The following is a 20,000-nucleotide window of genomic DNA, read 5'->3' on the forward strand; positions in this document are numbered from 1 at the left end:
AAAAGTCAAAGACCCGAAGTTATCGAGACAAATTTAAGAAACGTGTAACTTGCGAGTTTTTTTCGGCTTTATTTTTGTTGCTTGTTGGATTAGGACCTAAATGGTCAATGCCGATAGTAAAATTGGGCAGTTCTTCGCTGGTTTCTTCCATATTTCAAAGAGAGGGAAAATTGCACTGCAGCTTAACAGGATGGAAACTCTGTAGCTTATCATAACACCTATGTTATTATTCCTTGTTGTTTGGATTAAACTTCAGTGATACACTGTTGATACAGTATCGCAACCCAGTGGGTGGAGGACCGTCTGGAAATACGTGACCAAGATGAGAATCACACTAAGAAAAGAAATGAGAACCACACAATACTGTAAGTTGCAATTCCCTCCAACTGCCATATATCTACTCCCTCATTTGGTGGGTTATTTAATTTCTTTATTGATTATATTTCCAACATGATCATGTTTACTCCCCAATCAGGCTGTAAGTTACTGGGTTCAGTGTGCTTATTTTATTTGTTATGTAAAATATATGAATTTGTAAACATTTTCATTACTTTGGAAAAAAATATCTCACCTCTTGACAAAGTACTTCAACTCTAATCATACCATGGCTGTAATCGTGCTTTTCAGCTACTGAAAGCTGAAGTGTTGTTGCATCACTAGAGGTTACTTCTATAGCAGAATGGAATGATGGCCAACCAGTGCCAGAATCAAATTTTGTGGATGAGCTGGAATTGTGTAAACCAACAAAATATTCCCTGTGGTAAGTATACATGCAAAATACAATGCATAAGGCATTAAAAGCATTAGATTTCCAAACATGACTTGCTTTGGAAAGAAGTAAAAGTTTGAAATTAGGAGATCCTTGCAGCTAAGAACACTACTGAAACGAGTAGTTGTAAATAGGAAAAGTAGTGTTCAGTAGTGTTTCAGTAGTGTTCTTAGCTGCGAGGATCTCCTAATTTCATCTTTCCACCGCAGTGCAAATATGTGAATTTTCATATATCTAAAAGTAAAAGTTTTTTGACCTTGATCTTTCACCTTTAAACAGTAAGGATCAATAAGGCAATATAAACAAAGGTGAAATCAAACAAGGTGAAACAGAAAATACACAAGCATGACTGCACCAATCAGTAAGCACACAACAGAAGAAGTGTGTGGTGTGCAACAGACAATTAAAGGAAAACTCAGTGAGACAGCGAGGATTGAAATATGCCAACTACTGATAATCAACCAACCATAGCAGCACATCTGATGGTCACTTATAACTGGTGATCTCCTCCTTAAATTCAGTGAACTGCATTCAACAAAAAATGATTTACAGCAGTGAGGAACCAATGATGACTGTTACAAGAAAAAAAGGTCTTACCAAAACAGATCACTGCCACAGCAAACACACTTGTATATTCCTTTTCCTTTGAAATCAACATACTGACCAGACCATGGCTGCAAACAATTTTTGAGTACGTAAATGTATTCAAGTGTCAAGATTTATTCTAGTGCATGACCAACACTAATTGAGGACTGCATAAAACACAGAGATACTCGACAAACCAGAAAAAAATTAGTTATTTCAAAATTCCCAAATTCAATATTTTACAGAAGAAAATTTAAAATAATTATGGAAATGAATTACAACCTTGTGTAAACATCAGTTTTTGTCTTAAAAACACCCTTAATTTTACATAATGTTTGCCTTACTGGTTCCGTTCCCTTTTGTCTGCAGATGGCAAATTGTTCAGGAGTGAGTTTTGCTTTCCATTCAGTGTCTGGCATCTTTTGTATGGAAACTGAACAGTGAAATAAAAATGTAATCATCACTGATATACTAAATGAAACCCAGGAAAGAGGATGTAAATATCATATATGGTAGGAACATCGATGGCCACTCAGCTGGACCTTGTGTACCACTTTTTTTGTTCTCACCACATTTGACGTCCTCTGTGATCTACTTAGACACACAGAAACATGGTCCAGATTTAGAGGTAAGTAGGTGGAGGGGGAGGGGGGGGGGGGCAGTGTTATGTTGTGGCCTCTCATAATCTGGTCTTGCTCTTTGTTAACATTGGTCCTCCAACATCGAGTATTGGTCTTCAAACATCAGTATTAAAAAAAAAATTATTTAAGTTAGGAATCTTTTCCGTGAGTAACAAAACTTAAAACATAAAACTAGGGCTACTGGGATTAATTAAGAAGTCAAGTTTTAGTGTATATACCCGTGAAAGTACTGTTTGATTTTGTTTTCAATAAGGAACACAAATTTTGAACGTCTTATTTATTTGCCTGTTTTTTTTTTTCTTTCACCTTGGGTTATACATGGCCGCCCGGTTTCTCTATTTTTTCCCGTATGCTTAGCACAAACAGCTTACCGCTGGACACACATAGTCCTCGATTACATATCGTAAGTCCCTTGTGACTCATAGTAACTCGCGTATGACGACCAAGAAGTGCAATGCGTTCCCATCTGATCCAGATTTGACTACAAAGTTTGAAAGTAAATTTCACAGTGGCCGCCATATTTGTTACTATTCATTACCAGGTCTTCACTCTATCCTTAATTCACGCTTAATGGATACCAGCTCCCTGCGCGTCTAATCTCATAGCAGAAAGGCAATCCCTCGTTATCAGGCTTCTTTGCATTTCAAAATTAACACCCTAGTGATTTTGATATTACCAGAATTACAATGGCTCATTTACATAAGGACTAATTTATTTGGGGAAAGTGCTGATCCTAACAAATGTCGCGCTTAAGATGCAGAAGCTCCCAAATATTTTACTCTTGGTAGAAACAAAAGATAGCACTAAAAACATACTCGTGTACGAATGCCACAGTTCAGTTGCTTGCTATCAAAACTGCACTCCAAACAAACAGGTTCTGCTGCCTCTACAGTGAGATAATACAAGCGAAAGAGAGCAGAATTTAATTGGACTGGTTGTCAAATTGTTTATCGAATTGATGTATGGAAAAAGTCTCGCAAAATTAACATTCTGCGGAGACACAGGAATTGGTAGCGGTTTTTCCCAGGGACACATAATTTTTACTGGTTGGAACGGAATATTTGTATTCCTTGGGTGTCACAGGCTTTCCCACAACCCTAAATACATGGTCAATAAAAATAAGCCATTCCCTGTAACGGAGTTTGGGTTTCCTTTTGCCTTAGATAGTTAACATGTTTATCTCCTTGTGGTAACTGCGTGGAAGTTAACATGAGGCTTTCATGAAACAACACACGCCACAATTATCATCAATGCGAATGTCATCAACATGCTTTCTGATTATACGTCAAGGTATTTAAATTCTTGAAATTCGAAGGTATATCTCCGCGGTAGCAAAACGTAATTCAATGAAAAAACACGGAAAAACGTCCAAACAATTCCGCTCTAATTAATGAGCAGAAAAAGTGTAGAACATGGTCTAACTGAAAAGTTACTGTTTAATTTTAAATCCTGGGCCTTGGTCGCGTTTCTAACAAACCGAATCAGGACGCTGTCATACCTTTACACCAAGCACCAAGATTTATTTGGGTCCAAATGTTCCTGGCCCCTCTTTTCCTTCTTTGCACGGTAGATATCAACTACGGTAATATACGTTAACGAAAACTGAGTCATGACGGCTTAGGAATAATTTTGATAACAAACCGAAAAAAAGGCTGATACTGCCTAGCAATTGCTAGCAATTGTAAACTTAAAGAGGGAGCCCGCAATGCATTGGACCACCCGTTTAATACGAGCAAATGTAAATGACGCGAGAGTGGTCCGCTGAACAGTAACATCAAATCACTTTGAGTTGCTTTCGCATTTAATTCTGTGACCTGATGGTCTTAAGGTTCTTTGCTGACTGAATCTACAAGAGCGGTTAGATGTGAACATTGTTAAAATAACCTAATAATCAAAAAGCATCCAACAAACAAACTAAATGACAACAATGCTCTAGTTTTGAAAGATATCTAGATTTTTCTAAAATTTTCCTCATAAAGTTAAATAAAATGGAGCTCAGATAATTAAGAAGTCTTTCATAAATTAACTTTCTTGTCTTTTTCCTCAGGGCTCGTTACCGAGGAATGATCTACAGAATCATCACTGGTTTCTTTATTTTCTTCCCCTTTTTGTGTGTATGTTTCACTGATTTCTTGTTTATCGTTTCCTTCTTTCGATGTTTTGTCTGTTTTCGCATCAGACGTGTTCGACTCTTCAATATCCATATCTTCACTTTCCCCTTCCTTAAAGACAAAAAGTTACAAGATTAAGCACACTCATTATTTTACTATAAAATTCACCTTCACAGACTCATACAAGTAAATATTTATTTCAAATTGAGTTCCCTCAGTTTTCCTCCGATAAGAAGACAAAGAACCTTTTTGGCTAGCAGACTATTTGGTAAGAATCAGGACTTACCGATTCATCGCATTCCTTGCATACCCACTGATATCCTCGAGTCTTGGGATTAGCCTACACGTGATGTAAAAGTAAGAAAGCTATCAACACACAGCAATGGATAATGAACGGCAGTTTCGGGGTTAAAGGGGGTAAGTTTCTGAAGAAACTGTGGTGCCGCGTCGGTGGGAGAGTAAAAATAGATCATTTGGTTTTATCAACTGCGTTCATAGTGTAAATTGACCACCATAAAGAGTTTCAAAGTTGAGGTTTCGAGCGTTAGCCCTTCGTCAGAAGGAATGACTGGATAACTCAATTACTAGTTCTTGGGGTTAACCTAAATACAAAAGTAAGAAAGCTATTTACACACAGCAAAGGATATGTTGCGCTATAAAGTTACTTAAACTATACGTCTGTCCACACGCATCATGTGACTTTTATCTATTTGAAGAAGCTGTTAATGAAACAACTGATGGGCTCTGAGGCCTCTGTGTCATGCTTTTTGACCAGCGCCATTTTTCTGCAGTTATACTCTATTATGTAGCACCAAATCACTGGTTTCTCTTGGCTTAGTGTTTTTCTCCTTGAGCTGCTCGCAAACTAATGGCCACGTGCCAGTTCTTATTGTGTGAACTACCATCACAGTCTACCTACCTTAACTGGAGGGTCAAGGCAATGAAAGTGATAACACAGCTGACAATTGTCACACCTGGAAAGTAAAGATACAGCGATAAATTACGCGGAATATACGGTAAACCCTGATGACAAGACGGTAGGATAATTTTGGTTTATACCTGACAAGATTAGCATTGGTTCCACTATGTTTACACACGCTACATTCAGTCCGCACATCCACTGGCTTCTTTTTTTTGTCCGCACCCTCTGGATCTCTCCTCACAGGCCGCCGTCCTCGTTTTGGTGCAGCTTCTGAGTCGGATGATAGTTTAGGTTTCTGCGTAACACAAACCAAAGGTATCAACACTTAAAAAGGTCTTATCACATTTTATGTCTAAAAGCAGTTTTGGTAATTTTTGCCGTTATTCCTTTAATTGTTAAAGTACGTTTTGGTCGCATTGCAGTTTTATTAAGATATACAGTATTAAGTGAGAATTTGGGCCATGATTCTTTCTATGTATTTTGTTTTCATGTGGAAAAAGAACATACTCACATTTTACAACAAGTTGAGAGAACATAATGAATGCAACGTACAAATTAAACCTAAATCAGTAAACACTCACTTTGCTCACATCTTCGGCTTGTGCTGTGGGATTTTTCCGTTTGGCCGTCTTCAGTTTCCGCTTTTTTGCCTTAAAAAGAGGAAAACCAGATGTAATAAGTGCTGTCACCCATTATCGATATCGGTCCGGTCACCAGAGCTATTATTTGCTTGATTTCCTATACGAATATGTCTTGTGTATAATAAACCTTACACTGCAAATAGAAATAAGAAAAAAGTTCTCCATTTTCTCTTTTTAGTGGTTTATCTCCATTATTTTGATTGTGACACTTAAGCTAATAAGAAAAAGAGAGCATGATTAAACAACACTTACGAGTACTAGGCCTTACCTCTCCCTTGTCAGGAGTAAATTTGCTCGGCTCTTTGATGACCCGTCTGTGGCGCGCTTGAGAGATGGGTGTGGTGTCCTGTGGATCTACTTCCATTTCTTCATCATCTTCACTTGGGTCACACTCTGAACATTGCCTGTTGACACAAGATACATATCATTCTCACGGTTTAGAGCGCAAATACTTATGCAGAGGGTTTGGCCAAAGCTCTTGTACCGTATTCGTTTCTCTCGACATCGCTCTCTTTAGGAGAGCGACAAGAAAGTCAAGAAAGACAAGAAAGTTAACTTGCGATCAGTTATGCAGCTACTGAAATTGTGACTCCGTAACTGACGCGGAACACACACAGATAAGTGGTCCTTAAAAGAACTACTGAAAGGAATTAATCATCTGTAGCAAGGGTAGTCATGAGTATGTGGTAGAAGTAAGAATAAAGTTAATACAAAGGTCCCTAGATATCAAACGCTTTTCACTTTAAACATGGTGAAGCTTGACCCTCCCCCCTAATCTCAGTCTCCAAACTGTCGCTCTCATAACCTACCACAAACACTTGGCTGAACGCTTGGGCATGCGTGTTAGAGGTGGATCGACACATCCAAGATGATAATGATGATGACACGTGTCACACTGCACCAGCTGATGTTGATTCTCTGTTGTTTTACACGTCGCACAACTGAAATATAACCCACAACAAATACATACAGATGCTCATCAAATGAAGGGAGCCACTAAGAGAGCTAAATTTGTCTGAAGTGCTTAATGCGCATGCTTTTATCTGTGTATTCGCAACCTAATCTACCAAGGAAATCATACTATGGAGTACGTTGACCTACACGTTCAGTTTAAGTGACTTAATCCTCGTCTGCGATGCTGAGTGTTTCGGCTTTTTGAGTTCTAATAAGGGTGGCTTAGCTAACTCCTGAAATAAAAAACACAGTAAAAAAGTTGCTATGCGGTCTGTAGTTATCAGAATAAAAGAAATGACTGGTTCAATATCAATATCAAAATAACGTAAACGCTGAGCTTCTTTCTTGCTTACTTCAACAAATAAATAGTAAAATTCACGATTCATGATAAGGAGCATAGGTCTGTCCTCTAACACTAACAAGTCCTGATTAATCTTATTCATGATTGAAGGAAAAAAATATATATATTTCCCTTTCCTTTCCAACTACAGAAGGAGGTAAACAAGAAAACAGAATGAATAGGAAAAATCAACTACGGTTTCCAATATTTGCACCTAACTTGAAAAGAACATGGTGAAGTTCTAATGATTTATAAGACGCACGAAGTACGTTGTCCTACATTTGCAGCCAACTTGCACAGAACATGGTGAAGTTCTAATGATTCGTCTCTTCTCTCCTGGACTTCTTCAGCCAGACATTGAACGCTTTCCGTTAACTAGATTAAAAAAAGAAACAAACAGAACTAAAAAACCAAACGTAAAATAAAGTGAATAGCATTAACACGGTGTTTGATAGAATTTTAAAGTTTGTCTTTTTCGAAAGTTCGACTAAATTTATTTACTGATGATGCTGTCTTTATTAAATGTTATTTAAAGAAAGAAAACAAAACAATGTACCCTCGTCATATCCATAAACCATTGTTTCTACATAGTATCAAAACCATACGAAGATCTTTAATGATAACTAAACTTTAAACTCATGAAATTGACAAACCATTTAAGGCAGCAACTCTCTAAAAAACATCAAGTGCTTTACCGCTTGATACTTTTCTCTTAAATTTTGTTCCTCTTGCTGCAATCGCTTGTTATTCAGTCTCAGTTCGTCTTGGCGCTCCTGCATCTCCTTCAATCTGGCACTTCGATCTGGGAAAGACGATACACGAAGAGTAACGATAATACTATGACCTTAAGAAAGGGAATAACCAAAGAACTACAAAAAAAAGGTACACTTGGCATAAGGACAGCACTTGAAAGTACTATAATTGCTATTATTTCGAAAGGTTTCATCAGATGAAAGACAGAACTTGCGGCAAATGCAGTCGAAATTGAATTATGCTCATAAAAGTGAAGGAACACAAAATAACGGGAGACTAAAAAGTTAAAGGAAACAAACAACGATGTTACCATGGTAATAGTTCACAAATTCGCTAGTGAGAGCTGGTTGAACAAACCACTTGCGACGAACATTCATGACACCCTGGCTCTGAAAGATAAAGTGATAATTCCCACGTGTCAGGAAAGGCAACACAGTTATGAACAAAATTACACTACAACTGTGGAGTTTGACCTTCCTAAACTTACTATCCAAACGTCAAACAATGCACGCACTACCCACTAACATTTCGTTTCTGGAGAAGGAATAGTATATTGAGTTATGAGCTCGACTGACTGGAAGGAGACAGATGAAACATTGGAACGTCTCCTGTTATTTACTTCGTTTTCTGCTTCTTTTTGTTTTATGTAGATGCGTGTGTGTGTGTGTGTGTTTGAGTGGTACGTAGCACTAATATCTATCAATTGATCACTTAAGTGTGGCCGCCCTATCTTTCTAATTAAGGGTAACTTGTATCATCTATATTGTTTATAATAGCAGTAATTTACGTATAACTGTTGGGTACAAATAAAAAATAAAGTTGTTAAAGTTGTTGCACCGTTATGTTCTGAAATCAGTCTACCCAGTAACTATTTACCCCAGTCTACCCAGTACCTATTTTGTGGTTTAGCATGAGACCTTTAAATGCTAATTATTGTAACAGTACCTGCCCTGTAGTGTAGCCCAATAGTTGTGCTTTCTTGAAAAGCTGACGACATGCTGGAAAATTAATTTAAAATAGAAAATGTCAAGCTTCTCATATGTTTTTGGATCAACCTGACTAACTATAAAGACAGTATCAAAATTATAAGTGCCATGTGGTTCTGTCAGCCTGTAGTAAAATATCCAACCTCTTCTATAAATGATTGAGCAGTCTTATTTGGGTAATACTGAAAGGTATTAGGAGTAACGCATTAAGAAACAGAGACATGTTATGCCTACAAGAGTCATTTTTGAGTTATCTAAAAGAAATAAATAAAAAAATAACTCTATGTTAGTGTGTGGAGTGGTATTTTGCTTGCACCAATCAGTTTCCCGCATTAGGGGAAGTATCTTGCATCAATCAGATTGCTTCATAAGTGTATGTATTGAGCACCAATCAGATTGCCACATAGGGGTATGCATCTCACAACAATCAGATTGCTGCCTTAAGGTATGTGTCTTGCACCAATCATATCACAGCATTTGGATATCTTGTACCAATCACAGCATTTCAGTATTGCTTTCTTGCAAATATGTCATGGAATCAGGGGATAATTTTGTATGGCATAAACGACTCAGCCAAGTGTGAAGTTCAAATCAAAACTTGAATGTTGAAAATAGATGTTGAATGGTGAAAATAAAACTAGAATGTTGAAAATAAAACTTGTATGTTGAATTATGAAACTTGGCTGTTGAAAATGAAACTTGAGTGTTGAAAATAAAACTTGCATTTTGGCAGTGATTGAAAGCCATACCATAAGAGCCATCACAAGGTAAAAACAAAATTATCAATCAAATATGCTATATGCAAATGCTTTGCACAATTTCTATCTGAATCAGCAAAACTAACCCTTGTTAAACAAACGCTCAAGTGATAATTTCGTGTTAAGCCTTCAGCTGACAGCCTGTGCATTCTAAGGGAATATATATATAAACAGGCTTGTCGGTATGAAAGGGTGGTCTCTGTTTTTTCCCTAACTCAATATTTATATATACATATATGCTATTATTAAGATGGCTTCTCTCACCTCCTGGACATGTGCTCAGTAGTCGAGGAATTTTTTCTGAGGGAGCTTTGAAAGAAAAAAGAAAAACATGTTTTAAAAGAACACAAATTTGAGTAAGAAAAAATTCCAATTTCTCAAATGCTAACAATCACTTATTTCACAATTTGAGGTTTTTTTTTCACCTATATAATCCAAATTCACCCACAAGACAATTAATGAGCTGGAAGCCTCCTCAAGTAATTTTGAACACTTCTTTGATAAAAGATGTCTCAATGAGAAACAAACCTATCTTTGACACATTGATGTTGACATTTCTCCAATCTTACATAAAATAGGCGTGGTACTATATGCTTGTTTGAAATAAAAAATATACTGTATGGACACTGCTTTGGAACACTTACTGAAAACTTTTGTGAGATTTTTCATTCGCTTTGCCTGAAATTCTTGACGGATGCTAGCCAAACAGTGTTTCACTCTTTCCTGTCAAAAAAGAAAGAACTCATCATTGAAAGCAGTCCTTCTGAATTACTTGGAAATATTCCATTTGAAAGGGAAATAGCTTTAACATACCTTGTCCTCTGCTGACCGCCTTTCACTTGCTTTTTTGTAGCGTGACTGGTATGCTAGCCATTGGCGTCTCTAGGAAAGGAGAAAGCATTATGACAAGACAGAAGCTCACATTTATCACTCAGTAATTAAAAGTAATGTTCTGTACAAAATGTAGGTGTGTTTTGAGTCTTTTACTTGAGCTAATTATGAATTATGTTTGCTCTTCATTCATAGCAGCAAATTCCACAATTTTTGGTGTGATCTTACCCTGTTTGCAGTTGTTTTTTTATCTGCATGCAACCTGCAATGCGCAAATAGAGGATCTGCAACATCCTGTGAAAATAAAGTACACAGAACTACAACTTACAAAAACCTACAAAACACCACCATCTTTTTTCATATCTAAGAAAATAATATACCAGTTGTAAGCTACCTGAGAATGCACAAATAGAGGATCTGCAACATCCTGTGAAAATAAAGTACACAGAACTACAACTTACAAAAACCTACAAAACACCACCATCTATCTATCATATCTAAGAATATAATAAACCAGTAGTAAGCTACCTGAGAGTACAACTCAGTCACTAATTATTACATTTACTAGCATTAAGGATTTTCATGAAATTCAAACTTGTTTTTCCCTCACCTCTTCATTGAATTATGAAGAATATTTAAAGAGCATTTTTGTACCTCATCACATTCTTCTGGAACATCTGACAAAAGTCCATACATCTGGGCACTAATGAGAATAAAAATAAGCATTTGATGTTGTTTTAGCATTGATCTAAAATGCAAATATAAATAAGACATTTGATATAAATAAGATATTGTTATAATATTCTGAAAAAATATGGTCAGTGGTTAAATCAACATACAATTTTTGATAGAATCAAGAGGAACAAAAACCATTTTGAAGTCACTTTATAGTGAGAAGTACTAAGGTTTGGTTTCTTGACATTGCAGCACATTGTATTGTGTTAGTTACCATGTGACATGGAAGTATGTCCTGCACATTCCAGCATCACATTCAATGCACACCCCCGTCCTGCAAAACCGCTCATCTTCACAGAGAGTACAATCCTACGGAGGCCAAAAGTGAATAAAGCTCACAATATATTGAACCAGTCATAACTTCTTTTCAGGGATCACACTTTTCCGTTGATCTTTCTACTGCTGCAATTATTTACCTTTGCACCCCACTTGTAAGGAGGAACTTCTGATAGTGTGACGCACTGAAGCTGCTCAGGTTTAACAAATGCCACATCTGGGGTATAGAGAGCGCACAGCAAATGAACCCATCTGTTGGACATACAACATTCAAAGAGCATTACATACTTAATGGTTTACATCTCACTGCATGTAGTGATACTGCTTACTGCAATGACCCGTCGAAAGAGGAGTTTTTTCATTGACAGTTATACAATCCTTCATAGGAAACATTAACATCAATTTATCAACTTACATTCCCTTCTGAGCAAAACAAAAAGAATCCTAAGATCATACAAACTATAATAATATGAAATCACTACTCTTCTCAACTTACTGGCCTGTGTCTGTTTCTTTGAAAATTCCACCAAGATTTGGGCACAACTCGCAGTCCTATTAACAACATAAGGTAACAATAAGAATGAAATAAAAACAATTAAAACATATGTTTTGCATAACACAAGTTAAAGAAGATAAAGTGTTGATTACTCACTGGTTGAACTCCCAGTTTGCAGGCATCGCAAAACCACAGTTCTGTAGGTGAGTCTGTATCATTACTTTTTCCAGAGTCACTGTCTTCATCATTGATACCATAGCAACCTATCACAACAATCACATTATATCAAGGCAGCTGCTTACCAGTGCTACAGATTAGTTTTCACTGATAACTAGACTATACATCACTTCACTTTTCAAAATTCCTTGCCTTATTCTGACTTTCCCTGATAGATATAAATTTCTTTCTGATGCAACTTACAGTATTTTTTTAATCCAAACTCCCTTCACAAGCATCCTTTCCATTCATTGACAAAATTTTTCACAAGTGACATTTTTGCAGCCAAAAAATCAGAAAGGTAAAAAAAGACATTTTTAGTGACCTTTTTCAACATTTTTAATAAAAACAGTTACAGCTTTCTCCTTGACCTCAGAGAGTTTTTCCCCTGACCACTTTTATGTAATTGTGTGGAACCATTTAATAGGCAACTCATTTTGGGAATATCAGTTTACCATTGACAGACTCTTGTCAACTTTTCATCCTCTAGTATTTAAGTTATGGCCAGGTGCACAAAGGAAAAGCAATGACAGTAATGGATTGTTACCCTCATGAACAGTGATTCCACAGTTATCACATTCCACTATTTCATCCCCTTCATCACTGTAATACATTTGAAAAAGATTGTGTTAGAAATAAATACAAAATAATTGTGAAATTCAATGTACAACTTTATTTCAATGGTAACTATAATCATCTCTATCTTATTGAAACCTTCAGGGGAAACTGAAGATTTGATTTTTAGGGAGTTGAGATCAAATGATTAAAAATACCAAGGATATAATTACAATATATATGTAAAACAAAAATAAAACAGACATTGATTTTGGTTCATATCAGTTCATAAAATTTGAACAAGCCAAGGTTCCAGTTATTGGAAGTGGAATAAGCTTTGAACAAAGCAGCAAACAAAAATTATTAATCCACATATTACCAGCTTTAATACACAGCTTTGTTGCAAACCTGGTTCATTTACCATTGGTGGTTTTATTCTTCTATGATATCACCTCACAATTAACCTTGGTTTGCATAAAACCCCTTGAAGCAAGGTAATTAAACACTTAATGGGAATTATACAGAATGAAAGTTCATTTCCTCAATCTATGATTTCATCACAATTTTCCATCTTTTTCCTAAACCTTTTCATCTCAGTTAGAAATACTTTTCAAGAAGTTTTAAATTTCATCTGTTTTGAAAACTTGGTACCAGTATGTTAAACAGTGCTCTTGGAAACTTACCTTAATCATGGAGAGTCCTTACTACCCATATTATCTATACAAACATTGTTATTACAAACATCAACTCAAAATGAAGTCAAATGTCGACAATAACTCTACATTAATTATACGTGGAAGAGTGAAAATGTAACAACAGTACTACATGTTGTTTATTATCAGCTTTTGAGAATTTTAATTTAATAAGCAAAAAATACTAAAAGCTAAAGTATCAAAGTCTTTCAAAAGTATTCACTTACCTAATGTCATCCAGGCAGATTCCACAAATTAATATGTCCACCTTCTTGGATGAAGCTGAAACTTCACTGGAGGCCTGCAGGAAAAATGTTTGAAACTGATTAATAAAACCGTTGACTCCTAAACAGACTTTGATTGATCATGGATTATTTGAAGTAATTACATTCAGAAAATAGTATGAAAAGCCTTACAGGATTCTGTTTTTAGTTTATTAGGGGATCAATTACAAGAAGGCTGTGAATATCATGCCACAAGTTATTGCAAGTATTTTAAATACAAAAGAGACTCAAACAATTATCAATTGGTCATAAATGAGGCTTTCAAGCAAATATTGATCTTTTGTTAGTGCATTAATTTAGCCTTTTGTTATAAAATCTAAACCTTGATGAGAGTATGTGAATGCTAGAATTAATAATTTCAGGTAAAACTTTGCATACTATTATTTGATCCCTCAATTTCCTTTGTTTCTTAAATGTCTATTAACTGTCTCATAATCAGGATTAAGAGAAAAGAAAATTTAGCATTAACAATAGGTACAAACTGTTTCATCTGAGACAAATATTCAACAACAGTTACTACAGAATACATGATTATGAGGGATTTATGATTACAAACAAATATACATTCATTATATGTGTAGTTTGCCTAGTTTGCTTGGGGGTGGTCATATCATTTGCTAACTATATTTTGTGGTTTGTTTATCACATTTCTTAAAGAAATAATAATTTAATTAGCAAAAGTAATTACAGGATATTTCAACAAAAAATAAATTAAATAAAATTGGATTTGAATCTAGCCTCTGATGCCCCTTTGCATGTAATAGAACTGATAGAATTTTAAATTGATTTACCACTGAGCTTGGCTGACTGGTGACAGCTTTAGCCTTGGTTTTCATAACTTCTATCAAGTCACCTACAGTAAGAGCACTGACAGCTGTCAAGGATTCACTTCCATCTTCATCATCATCATCATCATCGTCGTCGTCGTCAACGTCATTTTCATCATCATCATCTTCGCTTACTTCTTGTACTTTTTTGGTGACTTGACCTTTATCTTGCTGTTCTGTTATATCAGTCTCTTCATCTGAACCAGAACCTCCTGATGAATAACATGCAATTACAACTGGGCAAATCACTAGGCTTGATTTTCAGAAATTATCAATCAATCAATTAATCATTATTTAAAAGGTAAGTTAAGGCGTAGAGGCAGCCAAAATGCAGCATATTAAATACTGCATAAGGGCAAACATCATCCATGAGTTTGGCAGATGGTGTTGTTAAAACATTGATGTGATAAGCTGAAAATGTAGGGTAAGAAATTCTCTCATTTTATTGAGGAATTGAAAGCTTCAACTATTGTTAGTTCTGGTATGATTAGATTGTTTTTCCCAGAATTTGCCTGAGCCAATTTACCTTTGTGATATTCTTTGTATTCATTCATAAGTTTCAATTTCCTTTCTAATACTGACTTTCATATGAGCTATTGAGATCCAATGACTTCAAAATTAAGAAGGTTTGAGTAGGATTCTAAAACAAAGCTAAAAAGAAAGATGCTGCCTAACCAAGTTTAATGAGGAATTTCAATGAAAAAAAAAAAATGGATCACGTCACAATGATGTTTGATGAAAGGCAAAAAATTTTGCAAACTCTGCCTGCTTTCACCACAGCTTTGTTCTGCTAGATTCTGTTTAGATAAGAAAAAACAATAGCCTGGGTCTAAAATGCTCTCCTTCCAAAAGATCCAAAACAAGAACAAAATGGAATCACTTATCACATATCACTGAAAGGAACAAAATACAAAATTTAGCAAAAAGACAAATTCAGGGTAATGCTCAACAACAAAATTGTACTTTTGTATTGAGGAAATGGGACAATTTTAAGAAAAATGATAGGAAAAAACCATAAAATACCAAAACGAGATCTGTTAAACCCTTCGATCAAAATCAAAGAGACTTAAAGGAGTCTGAGGGATATCAGCACCTTCATCATCATCTTCATCATCATTAAGCTCAAAATCTGCATCCTCTTCACTGTCTTCACTGTCCTCTCCAAGAGCCAATTGAAGGAGAGAATTGTTACCAGCTGGTTTTATCTGCCTCTTGTTTGGACCTCTGTTTACTGACAAATAAAGCAAATACTTTTTACATTCAACACTATTTTATCACAAGCATTCCCTGATCTAATCTTCCCAACACTGTGGCAAGCAAAATAAATTTATGGGTCTTCCACTCCCAAAAGAATGAGAGGGAAATTGACATTTATAAGCATACAGATCTTTTCTATTAAGGGCACTTCACCACCAACATTGAAGAAAAAATTATTTCAGAGAGAACTTACTACGGTAGATATGATCAGAACTTTGAATAGAAGCTTCCCTCAGGACAGGGTGGGACACAAATACTTTAACCCAGCAGGATATCTGAGAGCATTTTTTTGGTTAACCTGTGATAGATTGACACCCCATTCAGTAGGAACAGTTTAGTGCATGTCACTATGATCCTGACACTTGCTAAAATTTGCTCAGTTGATTCCCTTAGGCAATTAGTCAGTTTACTGGGGTAATGACCATTTTTTCAAATTTCTGACATACAGTCATATCCCTAATCCCATACCCAGGTGATTCTCAGCTCCAAGGGAGCAGTCAAATACCAAATCCAAGACATTTAGCACTTTCTGGTCAAATCCCGATCCCATAAATAGTGTACTAAAGGTAGCAAAAGAACTCATGTTTCAGCTTCATAATCATAAAAGCACCCTTTATTCAAAACTGACAGACTCAACTAAATACTCATGAAAATAACACTCTTCCTTTCTTGACATTGTTTCCGTTATTTGTCACTGTTTGCAAATTTGGTACCAGGCTGCTATCTGTCACATTTACATCAGAGACATGTAATACCTAGAGACAATTAACTTTCAAACGTTCTTCCTTCTTTGGTTGTGTTACATAAAGAGTCTCATAACCATATGACCAGATAAGGTAATTGTATGGCAGCGGGTTTCCCAGTTCATTTATCTTTCATTCCGTTTACCGATGTACAGCGGCATAATCACTTTGACACATGGATGTCCAAATTACGAATTGTGACAATAAAATCCGACAGAAACAATCAGCCTCCTTACTTCTATATTACCAATTAACCATTTTACACTACTTCGCTTACATAAAATAGTCATGGATAGAAAATACTTACAAATTGACTTTAGAAAGGTGTCCTTCTCTAACGCTTCTTTATCCGCCATATTGATTGAATGTTAATTACACGTAAGGACTAGTTACTAGGTACTATTGCGTGACCAACGTAACGGGCGCCCGAGGGTAAACACGGGCGGAAATAGGGTAGGAACATCATGTATGGGCTATTATTATGTCCTCAATACATATTATGTCCTATACTTTAAATACATATAATGTGCTTTACATACAACACCCTACACACACATACAGGGCTAAACAAGGCTAGATACGGCTATAAACAGCTCTACAGGGCTATACACAGCTCTACAGGGCTATACACAGCTATACAGGGCTATACAGAGGTATAAGCAGCTATACAGAGCTATGCACATCTATACAGGGCTATATACACCTAGACAGAATCAAACACAGCTATCCAAGGTTATACACAGCTATACAGAGCTATACACAACTATACACCGTTATACAGGCCTATACACAGCTATACAGGGCTATACACAGCTAAACAGGGCTATACACAGCTATAAACAGCTATACACAGCTATGCAGAGATATACATAGCTATACACAGCTATACACAGCTCTACAGGGCTATATACAGCTATACGAGACTATACACAGCTATACAGGGCTATACACAGCTATACAGGGCTATACACAGCTATACAGGGCTATACATAGCTATACAGGGCTATACACAGCTATACGCACACAATACGCAGCTAAATAGAGCTATACATACCTATACAGGACTATAGGGCTATACAGGGCTATACACAGCTACACAGAGCCATACACTGCTTAACAGAGCTATACACAGATATACAGAAATGTGTAAAAATGGATGGAAGAAATTTTGAGTTCCCGTTGCTATTCTATTGAACGTATGTGATCGAAATCGTTTTTCAATTGCTGTAACGATTCAGTTTGCATAAGATTTATTTGTTCCTGAAGGGCGAAGGATTAGGCACATCAAAAATGAAATTAAGGATCGGTTTGTCATCTAATAAGTATAAAAATGCTGTAAAACGAATTTTCTTAATTTTCTTTTAAATTCTTACTCCGAAATAGGCCGAAGATACCACTTAAGTGCTCAAGCGATCGTAGAAAACCTGCAGAGCTGAACGAAAAATGTTATCTACTACTTAGTAGGATAAGAACATTCAAACTAATGTGATTTACTTGGATTTTGCGAAAGTATTCGACTCAGTCGATCATACCATTCTCTCGACCAAGCTAAGGGCGTATGGGGTCTCGGGACAATTACTTGCATGGTTCGCTGATTATTTAACGGGTCGAGCTCAAAGGGTAGTTTTGGACGGCGCTGCATCGCAATGGGCCCCGGTTACTTCCGGCGTCCTGCAAGGGAGCCTGTTAGGGCCATTATTGTTCACGATCTTTATTAACGATCTCCCGGGTGAAACTGTAGGCGGGATGAGGGCAGCGCTATACGCTGATGACACCAAGCTGCATAAAAACGTCCAGCTCCGTCAGCGATTGTCTGTCTCTGCAGACCACTCTAGCAAACGTGAATGACCGGTCAAAGGGAAATAACATCAACTTCAACACCTAGAAATGCACAACGCTTACTGTGACGCGGATGAAAACTCCCTTGATTTACGAATACACCCTAAACAACACACAACTTGTGCGAGTGTCCGTGGAAAAAGATCTAAAAGTTACAATTACGGGTACGTTGTCTGGCACTCTTATATATATACCATCACCACTTGAGATAACAAGCTCCGTGGGCTCCTAAAGCGGACATGTCCATTACTAACTGACGTGTCTACCCGGTGCGCGCTATACTTATCGCTAGTCAAGTCACAACTCTGCTACGCTACTCAAGTCTGGTCGCCTGCTCAGGTTTCCCTGAAGGCACAAGTCGAGTGAGTGCAGCGGCGCGCTACCAGATGGATCTTACAAACCCGGATTGGTGAGATGTCCTACAGAGATAGACTTATTACCCTGGACTTACTCCCTCTTATCTACGACAGAGAAGTGAAAGACTTGGTATTCTTTTATAAGTGCTTCTTTAATCATATTCACCTTGATGTCTGTAGTTTCACAAACTTTATTTCTCACGGCTGTACTAGGCTGAGCAGCTCCTTTAATTTAAAAACACCAATCTGTGAAACGAGCACTTTCAGGCCTCCTACTTCAATCGCATTGTGAAACTTTAGAATTACTCTTGTTCTATTGCTCCTTCCTCTAGTTTTTCGACTCCGCTCTCCTTCCAGCTTTTCGTCAAACAAACACTTTTTGACTGCCAGAGAGCGTTCTTTGACATTGACTGGCCCTGCACGTAGACACTAATTAAAACTTGCTTGTGCTACAAGCTAGAGGTGTAGTTAGTACTATGTTATAAACCAAATGAAGTTGTTAAAAAAGTTGTCAATTCAAATGGCAGAAATTGAAGCAAATTCAGACTGACTTGTTAAGCCTTCTTGTAGCATGTAACCTGTTCTTTCTTTGTCAAAAATTAATACAATGGTTTTCGATAAGGTTTCGACAAGTTAAAGGTCATTAGTATATACTAAAGTAGTGGATAGCGTTGAAGGTGTGCTCTGATTAGCTACTCAAACTCCGAATATCCCTTGCTATTTACCTCCGAGCAACTCGCGAGTTTCACGCTCCCACACGTGTAGGAATAAATCGATTAAAATCATCTTTTTGTGCTATATTATCTCACTGATTTAGTGTGTACTAAAAACAGCTATTCGCCTCCGTGTCGTGGCTATTAATGAGTATTTGCCAAGCCGTTTGCGGCTCGTTAAATATCTGCTTCTAGCCACCTCCACTTCGGTAAATAGTTATTACTTATATCTGAAATAACCTCGATTTACAGAATTTGTTTCAGCACAAATGAAGAAAACATAATTTTCTTCATTAAATGATTTCCGGCTCAATTTCATGAACGTGAGCATTTACAACTTAGTACTAGTACAAAAATTCAACTTAATAAAGGTGCCAAGACATCGGGAGGATCTCGAAAAATTCTCGGTTCAAACCTCGATATATGAGGAGGTATATAGCATTATCAGAATTTACAACTACTTAGTTAACCTGGGGTCATTGAACAGTTATTGGGTACCTTTTGTGGCATCATAGTGGCCTGGCCCGGAATTTTCATATGAAATGTAGATGGGTGTGGTGGTAAGGAACTCGTGTTGTAGGAATGGTACCGTAGGTGTAGAAGGGAGAGCGGCAACAATCACAATTGGATTTTCAGGACTTAAGCTGTTGCTCTCGCGCATCAACCACCAACTTCATTTGCGAAAATCCGTCTTGGCTAAATTTGTAAACGTCTTCTAAC

General features: G+C 36.8%; 3 protein-coding genes across 4 annotated transcripts in view; all 3 read right to left on the bottom strand.

The window, feature by feature from the left end:
- LOC136283653 (uncharacterized) overlaps positions 1 to 151 on the bottom strand; it is a 3,648-nt gene extending 3,497 nt beyond the window's left edge. Inside the window, exon 1 of the mRNA XM_066172843.1 lies at positions 97 to 151. Coding sequence (XP_066028940.1) covers positions 97 to 151 — 55 coding nt within the window. The remainder of the gene's footprint in view (positions 1 to 96) is intronic.
- LOC131791748 (peptide methionine sulfoxide reductase MsrB-like) overlaps positions 1 to 2,595 on the bottom strand; it is a 2,612-nt gene extending 17 nt beyond the window's left edge. Inside the window, exons 1-5 of one of the 2 annotated variants that reach the window (XM_059109128.2) lie at positions 2,367 to 2,595; positions 1,699 to 1,787; positions 1,367 to 1,443; positions 572 to 755; positions 1 to 334 (exon numbers count right to left, since the gene is read on the bottom strand). The exon at positions 1 to 334 is cut by the window's left edge and continues 17 nt beyond it. In XM_059109128.2, the coding sequence (XP_058965111.2) occupies positions 227 to 334; positions 572 to 755; positions 1,367 to 1,443; positions 1,699 to 1,787; positions 2,367 to 2,514 (606 nt within the window). In that variant the 5' untranslated portion in view covers positions 2,515 to 2,595 and the 3' untranslated portion in view covers positions 1 to 226. The remainder of the gene's footprint in view (positions 335 to 571; positions 756 to 1,366; positions 1,444 to 1,698; positions 1,788 to 2,366) is intronic. The other variant, XM_059109129.2, reaches the window with a different exon arrangement.
- Positions 2,596 to 3,457: 862 nt separating this feature from the next.
- LOC131791712 (PHD finger protein 14) lies at positions 3,458 to 16,787 on the bottom strand. The gene is made up of 26 exons (XM_059109086.2): positions 16,680 to 16,787; positions 15,466 to 15,603; positions 14,337 to 14,584; positions 13,489 to 13,562; positions 12,562 to 12,617; positions 11,955 to 12,061; positions 11,799 to 11,854; positions 11,443 to 11,554; positions 11,241 to 11,335; positions 10,946 to 10,994; positions 10,520 to 10,585; positions 10,274 to 10,342; positions 10,105 to 10,183; positions 9,725 to 9,769; positions 8,662 to 8,714; positions 8,027 to 8,105; positions 7,659 to 7,765; positions 7,243 to 7,338; positions 6,771 to 6,856; positions 6,479 to 6,610; positions 5,938 to 6,073; positions 5,610 to 5,678; positions 5,166 to 5,323; positions 5,026 to 5,080; positions 4,393 to 4,446; positions 3,458 to 4,217 (listed from the first exon to the last, which is right to left on the bottom strand). The coding sequence occupies exons 1-26, from the start codon at positions 16,726 to 16,728 to the stop codon at positions 4,011 to 4,013; spliced, it is 2,475 nt and encodes an 824-aa protein (XP_058965069.2). The 5' UTR covers positions 16,729 to 16,787; the 3' UTR covers positions 3,458 to 4,010.
- Between the last annotated feature and the right edge of the window lie 3,213 nt (positions 16,788 to 20,000).

This window comes from Pocillopora verrucosa, chromosome 10, assembly GCF_036669915.1.
Source record: "Pocillopora verrucosa isolate sample1 chromosome 10, ASM3666991v2, whole genome shotgun sequence".
Taxonomy (NCBI): Eukaryota; Metazoa; Cnidaria; class Anthozoa; order Scleractinia; family Pocilloporidae; genus Pocillopora; species Pocillopora verrucosa.